The sequence below is a fragment of the Meriones unguiculatus genome, chromosome 21 (genome assembly GCF_030254825.1).
Source record: "Meriones unguiculatus strain TT.TT164.6M chromosome 21, Bangor_MerUng_6.1, whole genome shotgun sequence".
NCBI classification, from domain to species: Eukaryota; Metazoa; Chordata; class Mammalia; order Rodentia; family Muridae; genus Meriones; species Meriones unguiculatus.
In genome coordinates, this window is record NC_083368.1 from 3,916,136 (window position 1) to 3,928,392 (window position 12,257).

General features: G+C 38.6%; 1 protein-coding gene across 1 annotated transcript in view; it reads right to left on the minus strand.

Annotated features, from left to right (window-relative positions):
• Positions 1-1,784: 1,784 nt before the first annotated feature.
• Lancl2 (LanC like glutathione S-transferase 2) overlaps positions 1,785-12,257 on the minus strand; it is a 57,394-nt gene continuing 46,921 nt past the window's right edge. Inside the window, exons 7-9 of the mRNA XM_060373956.1 lie at positions 10,575-10,751; positions 8,014-8,086; positions 1,785-4,001 (exon numbers count right to left, since the gene is read on the minus strand). Of these exons, the coding sequence (XP_060229939.1) occupies positions 3,907-4,001; positions 8,014-8,086; positions 10,575-10,751 (345 nt within the window). The 3' untranslated portion in view covers positions 1,785-3,906. The remainder of the gene's footprint in view (positions 4,002-8,013; positions 8,087-10,574; positions 10,752-12,257) is intronic.

A 12,257-nucleotide genomic window follows, 5' to 3' on the forward strand; every position in this document is an offset into this window, starting at 1 on the left:
TGGGACTACATATTCAGAAATAGTGTACTTATACACAATTACATGTGGAAACCATTGAAGCCATAATAATATAACACTGTGAGAAATAATTTTGAATGAATTAAGAGAATCGTAATTATGGGGTATAATGATTTAGTCCACACGATTGCCAATGAGAGAAGTGAAGAACACCCCCCCCCCCCTTTTTGTTCCATTGTTACATGGATCTCTCAAAACTTACAGGCACCATCTTCTTGCAAAGGCTTGGCAAACCAAGATTGGCAAGATGAAGCTATCACAGAAAATGTGTCATGTTTTGTATCTAAAATGTTTTACGGAGGCCATATGTTATGGATGGGTTCAAGGAGCGATTAGATCCTGGGGGCTCCAACCTTATCAATGGATTTCCTCTTGATGGGTTTATAATTAATGACTACTGGATGGTGGTAAAAACTATGCGTGGCAGCACTAGTGGGAGTATCTTGTCATTCTCCCCCTCCACTCCCTGGCCGCTAGCTTTGCTCTGTAACATGCTCTTGATTATTTATGACATCTTCCTCACCGTAGGCTAATAGCAATGGGATCTGCCAACCACACACTAAAACTTCTGAAGCTAATGAACTTTTTTTCTCTTAAATTGTTTGAGTATTTTGCATAGTGATAGAAAAGTGGCTAACCTGTAAGTATTAAAGAGAGAATATGAAATGTAGCATTACCTGTATAAAATATATACATATAAGACATATAGTATTAAGCACACATTATGAGTAAATAGTTCTCCAGAGACCTTCTGAACATAGCTCCAGGCAACTCTCCTCTCGAATCACTGTCACTTCATTTCAGGTGGAAGCATCAATGTCCCAGGGTCAGCCCAAGAGCATCCACTCCTTGTTTTTGAGGACATGCAGATGCCACAAAATCTTTATTAAAGCCAACCTCAGACCCAAGCAGTATCACAGTCCTCACCATATTCTTTAAGCCTTTTTGATTGTGGTGGTTTGAATGAGAATGGTCCCTATAAGCGTGAATGTTTGGCACCCAGTTGGTAGAACTGTTTGGGAAGTATTAGGTGTGGCCTTGTTAGAAGAGGTGTGTCTCTAGCAGTAGGCTTTGAAGTGTCAAAAGCCCACATTCCCAGTTAGTGCTCTTTCTTGTGTCTGGATCAGGATCAGGATTAATAAAGTAGGTAAGTTCTCACCTACTACTTGAGTACTATGCCTGCCTGCTTGCTCTCATGCTCCCAGCCATGATGGTCATGGACTCTAACTCTTGGACCATGAGCCCCAAGTTAAATGTTTTCTTTTATCCTTGGCTGATCTGTCACAGCAACAGAACAGTAACTAAGACACTCACAAACAACTCAGTTAAAGCAGCACTATATACTACCTGCTAGATACTATATATGCTATATACTACCATTCTTAAATGCTTCCTTATTTGAGTCATAAGGAACAACTATTTGGCTACTTGGTATAACTAATCCCTCTCTTCTTACCCCATTCTTGCCTTTTAAATAATCAGGAAAAGCCACATATTTTAATTTCACAGTCTTCTTTATGGTAAAAGAAGGTAATATGACAAATTCTGGCTATTGAAACATTGATGGAACTCTAAGGGCTTTGAGAAAGATTTGTCTTTCTCATAAGTAGGACTGAAATTGTTGGTATTGCCACATGCCTATTCTCATCATTTCATCATCTCATCAGATGCTAGACTGTAACCAAGAGATAAAGACCAAGATTCATAGGACTGCCCACTTTCACACTGTTGACCTGAAACAGAAATGAGAAAATATGAAGGCTCCATAAGTCATCACCACAAAACTGTCTTTAATTAACAAAACCAAAGAACCCCAAATTTTTGTGGACATTAACTTGTCATTCCAGATTTCAAAATGATATTCTGTGTGTATACACGTTAAACTTTTCAACACATTTAGAAGACAGTTGTTAACATAAAATAAGCCCAAGAAACAAAAGATGCTCCTAAATTTTATTTCAAACATTTATAACTCTTAAATGGCCATATGTGAACCCTCAGTCCTCCTTCACTCATGGGATGGGGCTGCAGCCTTTGTAGCATGGCGGCTACATGTTGAAGATTCAAGGAAGGATCTGTTGATACATAGTGATAGGTCGGAAGGCGTCAACCCACCTCTCTTAAAAGGGAAATCTGTAAACAAAATGTTCTCCATTTCTTCTTTGGGTGTTTTATTTTTCACTCAGCATGTTCATCAGAAAGATATTATATGTCGCACATGTATGAGTAAACATACTGGGGAGACACATCCTGCTACTGCTGCTCTGAAGGCCCTTGGCCAATCGCAGGGCCCTACAGCCTCCACCATGATGCAGAAAACGGCTTAAGACAGCCCCAGAAGCTTCTTTGAAAGTAAACAAGCAAGATCTCAAAGATAAGCTCTGCTGTATTATTTTTTACGATACGGGAAAGAGGATGAAAAAGATATTGTTTGAATGAGACTAGACAATACATGGGGTATTCTGCAGAACAGTTTCCCCTAGCCTATTTGTGATGGTTTGCCCTGCCTTCAGGTAGTGGGTATTGGACAGCCCTGAGAAGCCCATTATCCAGCTCAGGAGGTGAATTAAAGATGATCTTGAGAATTATACACACAGTAGTAATCAGCCCAAGGTGAAAGAGAAGGGTCATGACATATAATCAAGAGTACCTGCAATGAAGAAACCTAGGAGGCATCATCTGGAAATTGAAGGCCAGTTGTTTAGGGTACCAGCCCCATAAGCAAGGTTCCACACTCAAAATGGTACAGGCATGAAGAAGCCTTCTCTTTCAGACTGTCACCACTGTTCCAACTTTATAAAAGAAGTAGAAACTAGGGCTGACACTTAGGAAGTACTGAAGTCCAGACTATTATATAATCCTGCTTTCATTTATAACATGTTATCTCCAAAACAAAACATGCTTAGGAAATCTAGCCCACTTGTGCCACAAACAACAACCAAACTCTGAAATTTATGTAACAGCATTACAGTATGTGAATCAAACTTAATGCCCTTAAAATAATTTTAAAATTTATATCCTTATATGTATAAATTCAGCCTAGAATCTATCCAAGCTGGATGAAAAATAAGTAATGTATTAATTTAAAATTCATATTTTTAACAATTTACCAAAATGTGAATTAAACTTTTGAAGGGATATGGATGGATCCACTTGGCATTGTAACTACTCTGCTTTATATAGTAATAAGCTATTCCAGTAGCAGTAAGGTAGAGTCTGTTTTCATAATATGTATCTGGGTAAACGTCTGAAATTTCCTAACATTTAGTCATTATTTGTATTGACCACAAGATACAAAGAGGGAAGCAGTATCAACTATGTCTTCCTGAGCTCTGAAATGCATGCTGACTTGCCCATTTTTCTTCTGGTTTGGGAAGCTTTTTGGAAAAGTGCCCATGGAAAAATGCTAACACAGTATTCTCACAAGATATCTACATTTGCTAGCTGATGTTTAAGACAGACATCACACAGCTGCTTCTTTGTTGATAGAGATGACACCCTATTTTATATATACTATATACAAAATGTGTGGCTGTCGCCTTAAACACTCACACATGCTCAGCAAAGAGTTTGTATGACGAGTGTGGCTTTTCTAGTTAATCAATTTACACCTATAGACAAGCACCAAGAAACATGCACACTACGAGGAGCCTAGAGATGAAGAATTCATATTTCACACCCTTAAGGGAAACACTGTCAAAGAATGCTAATGACATGGTTTCTATCACTCATGCTCTAACTTGGGGGTCTTTGCAACAAAAGGGGCTAGTGAAGGTTTCTGCCCTTCTTTCTTCCTCTTTTGGGATTTACAGTAGGTTCTCTATCAGGCACTAATCAGTCACGTGGCTTTTGGTCCAACGGGTATGTTAGTTGTCTTTTTGCACCTTTTTAAGCCTTCTGCAAAAAGCCAAGTTCAAATGCTGGAAACCGTGACATCTCTGGTACCAAGATGTCAGAGAGGAAGTGAACAGCACCAGCCATACCTGCAAAGCAAAATGTGCATCATTTAGAAACGCACAGGTTAGGAGATAAAACAAAGTGACATTTAATCCCTTTCTCTGCCAGGGACTGTAATAAGGAAAAATACCATCATCAATTAAAAATGACATTGTTAAAAACAATGCCCAACAGAAAAGTATACTATTTTTTCTTTACTATTGAGCGAGCATGTGTGTTTGTGCGTGTGTGTGTGTGTGTGTGTGTATGTGTATGTGTGTAAATTCAGGTATATGCATGCCACAGTGTGAGTATAGACCTCAGCAGACCACTACAAGTATCAGTCCTTGCCTTTCTCTTTGTTTGAGACTGGGTCTCCACTGTTTTCTATTGCATACATACAATACAGCTGATTAGCAACTTTTTGAGGTTCCTCCTGTCTCACCTCCCAATTCCTCTTTAAAATGCTGAGATTATACACTTGAGCTATACATCTACACATCTGGGTTCTAGGAATTCAAATTCAGATTATCACACTTGTATGATGAGCAAATTTTCCTACTGAGGTATCTCCTCAACTGTATACTTTTGGATTCTTTCTTTTCTTGCATTTGAAATGTTAAGATGATACTGCAGCATCAATGGATGTAAATCTCGGCTCAGTGTCACAGTGCTTATCTAACTGGTATGAGGGCTTGAGTACCATGTTGTTGGCGATAAAAATAGTGTTGGGCTAAATAATGTCACTTATTAGCCCTATAATTATTACAGTGGTATTATTCAACCTGCTATCTTTATCAATAAGACATAGATACCTGTTATATTTTATAATTGCCTTATAACACCTTGGACTGGGCAGATAATTCCACCTACACTATTTCAATAACCTCCCAGCCCAAATCTTACACCATCTGTCTTAACCATTTCTATCTGGGCTACCTTCCATGCATAATCTTATAAATAGGTGCTTATATTTTTTATCTTGCTATTTCTTTTCATGCCATTCTTGGAGTCCTTTCTCCTGGCCCATGTGTTTGTTTGTTTGTTTTCACAGTAATCCATCGTGATGTCCTCCTTTCTCTTCTCTTCCTGTCTCTCTGTTTCCTGTGATTTTTCTGGAAACCAAAGCCTGGGAACTTTAGCCACGCCTATCCCATTCTTCCCAGCCCAAGTTTTGGGCCTTTTAACCAACCCATCAGGAATAATGTCTTAGGCAGGTTTACCTAACAAGGATATGTGTATCCAGGCAGTACCCAGATCTTGAGGGCCAGTAATTAGCATCAAAATACAAGCATCACACCAACCCCCAACAGTACCATAATCAGCATATATGATTAAATAAGCAACTAAAAGCCTCTGAGGAATTTAATAAGAACAGTGCCAACTGTATGTCAATAAATGAAACTTTCCTTTCAGAGCTTTTATAGTCTTCATCCAATTTTATATCTTCTTTACCTTCTAAGAAAGTAATTTTCAAATAAGTGTAATTTTTTGTGTCACCCCTTCCCCAAAGTAGGGCACTGATTAAAAAGCAGTTTTTTTAAACTGACTGACCAGAAAACTGTGGGTATGGGTGATGGCTTCTTGTCCTCCTGTGTCTCCCCCTCACAGCTTCAGTTTGCCTAGTTTTCTTCTGTCACAAAATTCACACACAAATACACAAATCCTAAGTGTTCTTTTTTTAATTTTGACAACTATACAACATGTATAAAACAAACTTTTATCACACTCTGGAGCTATAACCCCATGTGTCCTTGCACTCTACTCCATCATTAGGATAACTGCCATAAATGAGTTTTGTCTCTTTCAGAACTTGACCAGGATGGAACCCTTACACAGCCACAGGGGTCTGGGTTCTTCTCTTAGTTACGTTCCTGCAGTTAGTCATCTGCCCTTCTTGCTGAGTACCATGTAGGAAGCTTTTTCTTTATTTTGCTACTGAAGAAAATTTGAGTTAGTCCAAGCTTTCCCTATAAGTTTTTATTTGATGAAAGGGTTGTAGAAATTTATTTTAAAGAATTAAAAAAAAATTTCATGAACCTATTAGAACTCATTAGAAACAGAAAGTGGCCCTTAATGCCTTTGAGAGGACCCTAGAAAAGCCTTAGAAGAGCCCATTCTGGGTTTCATAGGCAGGTGCCCATCCCATAGAATGCTGCCTTTGGCAGAGGGATGCTCCAGGAGGACACGGGTAAAGCCCAGTCCTCCCTTTCAGTAGGAATTCTGTTGAACTTCGAAATTAGAATTTAGTTAGTAGTTATTGCCACTTCTATCTGCCATGCATTGGTGAGGCACAGGGCAAACATGACCTGTTGACTTCTAGCCATAGGGAGCCATTAGGTTCAAAAGTGGAATTTTGACCCAGTGGGTATTTAAACTTGCTATTTTAAACTTGAATGTATAAAGCACCTGTGGCCTCCACTTTAGATGTTAACTCCTCTATTAACTGATATAAATTTATCTCATATTTATTATTTTCTGCATCAGGGCCTCAATACAGAATCCAGGGCAGATTCATATTCATATTTTAATGCTTTAGCCAACAGGGTGATGAGATCACAGGCAAGGACCACCATGTCTGCCACATTTGAGGGGGGAGGAATGGATGGAATTTACTTTTTAAATTTAGATTTCTTTTTTATAATTTACTCACTTTACATCCTAATTGTAGCCCCCTCCCTGACTTCCTCCTGGTCCACCCTTTCTCCTTCCTTCCCCCTCCCCCTTCCCAAGTCCAGAAAGGGGAAGGTCCTCCTCTCCTACCATCTGATCCCAGCCTATCAAGTGTCATTAGGACTGCCTGCATCCTCTTCCTTTGTGGTCTGGCAAGACCACCTAACCAGGAGGAAGCAATCAAAGAGCAGGCACCAGAGTCTATGTCCAAGACAGCCCCTGCTCCCTGGACTCACATGAAGACTGAGTTGCCTATCCTGCCACATAGTTTTATAACATGAACAACTAAAGGTTTTATGCTGAGAAATAATTTTTCCTTATGACTTCAACTGATACAGAGAAGGCACTGATAAAAATCTCTTGCCTATCTACCTGATATGAAATAAATCAATTATTTATTGCTTCTGAAGTTTACTTTGGGATATAGTTAAAACATGATGATAAAGTTATTATCCATTCATCCTAACACTATGAAGCTTTTGCACTGTGGTTTATAAGTTAGCAAATGTGCACGCGCACAAACACACACAACAGACACACCCAAAATATCTGAGAGTCCAAGTGTGCTGGTGCATGTTTTTAATTTCAGTATACAGGAGGCAGAGGCAGGCAGATCTCTGTGAGTCTGAGGCCAGCCTAATCTACATAGCAAGGTGTGGGACAGCCAGGACTATATAAAGGGACCATATCTCTAAAAATCAAATAAAAAACAAGAACAATCTCTCCTCTCTCTCTCCCACTCTCTCTCTTTTTTTCTCTCTGTCTCTCTTTCTCTCTAGGACTTCAATTATAATTATAACAGTATATTAATAATATTATATTCTTATATATTATATTTATTAACCTGGGCAAACTTAACTATAGTTGATTTTACCAATAGCCTTGTATTGGCATCAGTAAAAGTACTGAACTGTTTTCAAAATTCACTCTTATTTTTCTAATTATTAATATACAATTACTACTTTCCATTAATATTAGTTGCTAGTAATTCTTTATATAATTTAAAGAATTATATATAATTTAAAGAATTAAGTATATTTAAATAACTACTTAAGTTTCCTATGAACTGTATATTACACACATAACATATATAATATATATAACATTACAGAGGAAGTACCAGAAGAGTAAACTTAATATCTCTCCCCATCCACTAAGCCTTACAGGCTTTGTCTGCATATATATTTCATGGAAGTTCTAAAATTTTTGGTGACACTTGCAGGAGCAAAATATACCAAGATAAAAAAAAGGCTTGCTATCATTTTGTTATAGTTCTGAAGTTTTCCTCAAGCAACCTCAAATGTACTAGTCCTCAGAACAGTGGGACCAATTTCACTATCCCAAATACTTAAATGTACAGTTTTATTTTATTTTTTATACTCCTACCTTCAAAGAGAGAATAGGGTCTGTCAGGAATACGGCACCCATGTGCTCCGTAATCTAAACACCACTCTGCAAACTGAAAAGAAAGATATATATTTTTAAGGATAGAATTTAAGAGGCAATGACTAGGACACTTTAATGAATTTGTAAGAATTGAAGAAGGGTCTTCCTAGCTTCTTTAGGAGTATAGATTTTAGTATATTTAATATCCTATATTACATGTCTAATAAGCACTTATGAGTGAGTATATACCATGTATGTCTTTCTGTTTTTCGGTTACCACACTCAAGATGATCTTTTCTAGTTCCCATCATTTGCTCACAAAATTCATGATTGTCTTGTTTTTAATAGCTGAGTAGTATTCCATTGTGTAAATGTATTACAATTTAAGTATCCATTCCTCCATTGAAGGACATCCAGGTTGTTTCCAGCTTCTGGCTATTACGAATAGAGCTGCTACGAACATGGTTGAGCAACTGTCCTTGCTGTATACTTGAGCATCTTTTGGATATATGCCTAGGAGTGGTATAGCTGGATCTTGAGCACTATTCCTAATTTTCTGAGAAAGCCAGATTGATTTCCAAAGTGGTTGTACAAGTTTACATTCCCACCAGCAGTGGAGGAGGGTTCCCCTTTCTCCACATCCTCTCCAGCATGTGTTGTCACTTGAGTTTTTGACCCCATTCTGAGGGGTGTAAGGTGAAATCTCAGGGTCGTTTTGATTTGCATCTCCTTGATAACTAAGGATGCTGAACATTTCTTTAAGTGTTTCTCTATTGAGAATTCTTTTTTTAGCTCTGTCTCCCATTTTTAATTGGATTATTTGGTTTGTTGGTGTTTAACTTCTTAAGTTCTTTATATACTCTGGATTATTAGCCCTCTGTCAGATATAAGGTTGGTGAAGATCCTTTCCCAATCTGTAGGCTATCGTTTTGTTCTAACGACAGTGTCCTTTGCTTTACAGAAGCCTTTCAATTTCATGAGGTCCCATTTATTGATTGTTGCTCTTAGAGCCTGTGCTGTTGGTGTTCTGTTCAGGAAGTTGCCTCCTGCTACCATAAAACTCTGTAGGGACACCTGGTGAAGAAATACACAATAACTCAACAGAAGCTTGTTTCTTCCAAGCACCTGCTCCATCTGAATAAAAATCCCTGTCTCTGAACTTGCCCTCACACTTGGGCACTGTCTCCCCCTGGTCTAGGTTACTTAATGGAGAACATCTTCAGCATGCTTCTTTGCCTTGGTGTTCCCACAGCTACAGTCTTACAAGCTGTTGCTGGAACAATTCTCCATTATGGAAATACCCCAGACCTTAGGTCTCTACTCTATGGGTTTTATATCCTAAGTAAGTGAATGGCTTCCATTTTGCATCACAGACATTGCCTTGGTATGTGACTCATCACTTCTCCACTAATAATTCAACAACATCAATGTAGACACTCAAGCTCTTCCTGATTCTTCCCCACCAGATACACTGTGATTTTTCTAAAGAGTCTTAACATGGACCCTCCATTTTCCACATCGGTGTTCGGTCTGGCTGATTATTAAAATTCACCTTTAGGTCCTGAAAATCACTCGTAAGAGGGGTTCTTTATTAATATGGTCGAGAGTGGGTCACTATGGTTCTCAGGTGTAATCAAGGTTGAGAACTGCTCTGTACATGTCAGAATTCAAGTCTTAACACCTCTTCCCATAGCATCCCACGGAACTGAAGTGCTCCCTCTCCAAAATACACTAAGATATTTCCTGACTCTGCACCTTTGTATCCACTGGCAGCCCTAAAAACCCTGAAGAATGTAACAGTTAAACTTAACACTGAAATGGCAGAGTTGTTATGAAAATTCCAGGGGAAGTACTTTTTTGGTGAAGGAAATAGATAACAGTTTAGACTCCATTCCATTGAGGGGAAGAGCACTGCTGTGTAGCATGGCATGTCTGAAAGCGGTATAAGGTGAGATGAGGAGGTAGAGAATCAGGCAAGAGGTCAAGGCGTGCAGCACTGCAGAAACTTGGAGAGAGGAAGGTAGGTTTGACACGCAGTTTAACTAGGAACAACTGTAAACAGTCTGAATGTTGTATCAATTAATTCTTGAAACACCCTTGGAGGATGGTCATTTTCTTCCCATTTTTTCAAATAAAGAAATGGAGGCTTGAAAAATAAATATACTTTACGACGATAATAATTTTATATAAGCCAGATGCAATGTCAAAGATCTGTTACCCTAGAACTTGGGAGGTGTAGCAGGAAGATCAGAATAGTCATCCTCCTCAATAGCAAAACCAAGGCCCATCTGTGTAAGCTCAAACATTTTCTCAAACAAAGAAAAAATGTTTATACAAAACGCTGTAATTATGACCAGGTAGTATGATTCCAGAACTTGTACTCTTTGGAGTAACCTCTATGTTTGGTACCTTCATCTCATAGACAGACACAGAGGGCCGAAGCTATGCCAGACGAAACAGATAAAACTACTGGGAAGCAGAGGTTCAAAGAAGGAAGAGGAGTTGTGCTTATGGGCTCTGTTCTGGGAAGTGTAGAGCTTTGTGGATAGCATTGTCCTTACCTTACAAGCTCGATAGAGGTACTTCTTATCTTGGGTCAGGTGGTAAAGGGACAAAAAAGAATAACCATTTCCAGATGTTCCATGGCAGATTCCATAGCCTTTCCGGAGCAGACCTCGATGCCAAATAACATCACTGCACTCCATGGCCTCTTTCAAGTATTTTTCCTCTTTAAATACCTGGAGAGTATGAAAGCAAAGCAGTGTTAGCAAAATGTTTTGAATAAGAGTCAGAAAAATCCTTTCCCACTAACTAGAAAAACATACAACATTATGAAAACTGATATGACATCAGGGTTAAACAAACACAAGAACCTCTGCAACAGGCAGATCCCGAACATCATTTTCCTTTAGAGTCTATCCCAGTGAGTCTCCCCTCCACACAGGCTGCTAACTGCCACATCTAGCCATGGTCCACATCCATTGTCCAGGCCTAGTCTGGCCACTTGTGCCTGTGTGGCAACCAACCTCGAAGCTGCTGCCAGGACCTGCTCTGCCTGCCCCGAACCTACAGGCCCCTGGCATAACGCATAGAACCTTGCCACCCAGCAGATCTACACTACACTCTAGGCTTGGGCCAGGACACACATCCTGCACACTAGCACAGTCTACCCTGTTCACCTGACTTCATTCTACCCGAGTTATTTCCAACTTTCAGGCCTGAACCCACTCCCACATTCTCTCTGTACTTCAACCTGTCCTGTCCATACCAGACACACAACTAACTAAAGAGGCCCAAAACCCAGATCTTGTTGCAAAAATCCAAACAATACGAAAGGTCATACCAGTATCTTCTCTCAAAACCTACCAGTCCTGTAGTTATGTTTGCCAAAGAAAACTACCTAGTTGAACCACAGGACACAGAATTTAAAGAAACAATCATAGATTTCCTTTTTTTTTTTTTTTTGAAAAATTAAAGGAGCTTAAAAAAGACTCAAGAATAAAAACAAAATACTTACAATACAGACACACATCAAAAAGATTACCCATCATGAGCAAATTGGCTTTATCCTTGAAATCCAAGATGATTCAGCATATACAAGTCAGTAGATATAATAGACAACATAAATTGACTTAAACCATAAAAATCACATTATCATCTCAATAGATGTAGGAAAGACTTCTGACAAAATTCAACATGATTCCATGATAAAAGTCCTAGATAACACAGGACTATTGGGAATATACCTCAATATAATAAAAGCTATATATGAGAAACTCACAGCCACCATCATCCTAAATGGAGAAACGCTTGAGGCAATACCACTGACATCAGAAACAAGACAGGGATGTCTACCATCCCCATTCATTTTCAATACTGTGCTCCATACACTAGCTCGAACACATAAGAGTGAAATTCAAGGGATACAAATACAAAAACAAGTCAAAGTATTCCTACTTGACAGGATATATACATTAGAGATTTCAAATTTCTTAACAGAAAACTTCCAAAAACAAGCAAATTCAGCAATATGACAGGATTCAGAATCAACTTGCATATATCAATGGAATAAATTCTCTATAACCACAGAAATAATCAATGGATAATATAAAATTTACTACATTGCTAAGAGTGAACATAGAATCAATCACTGGTGAGTATAAAGATGCATAAACAAAACATATCCAATATGAATTACAGAAAAGAAGAAGAAATTTGAAATAAAAATCCCAGAGACTTATAGT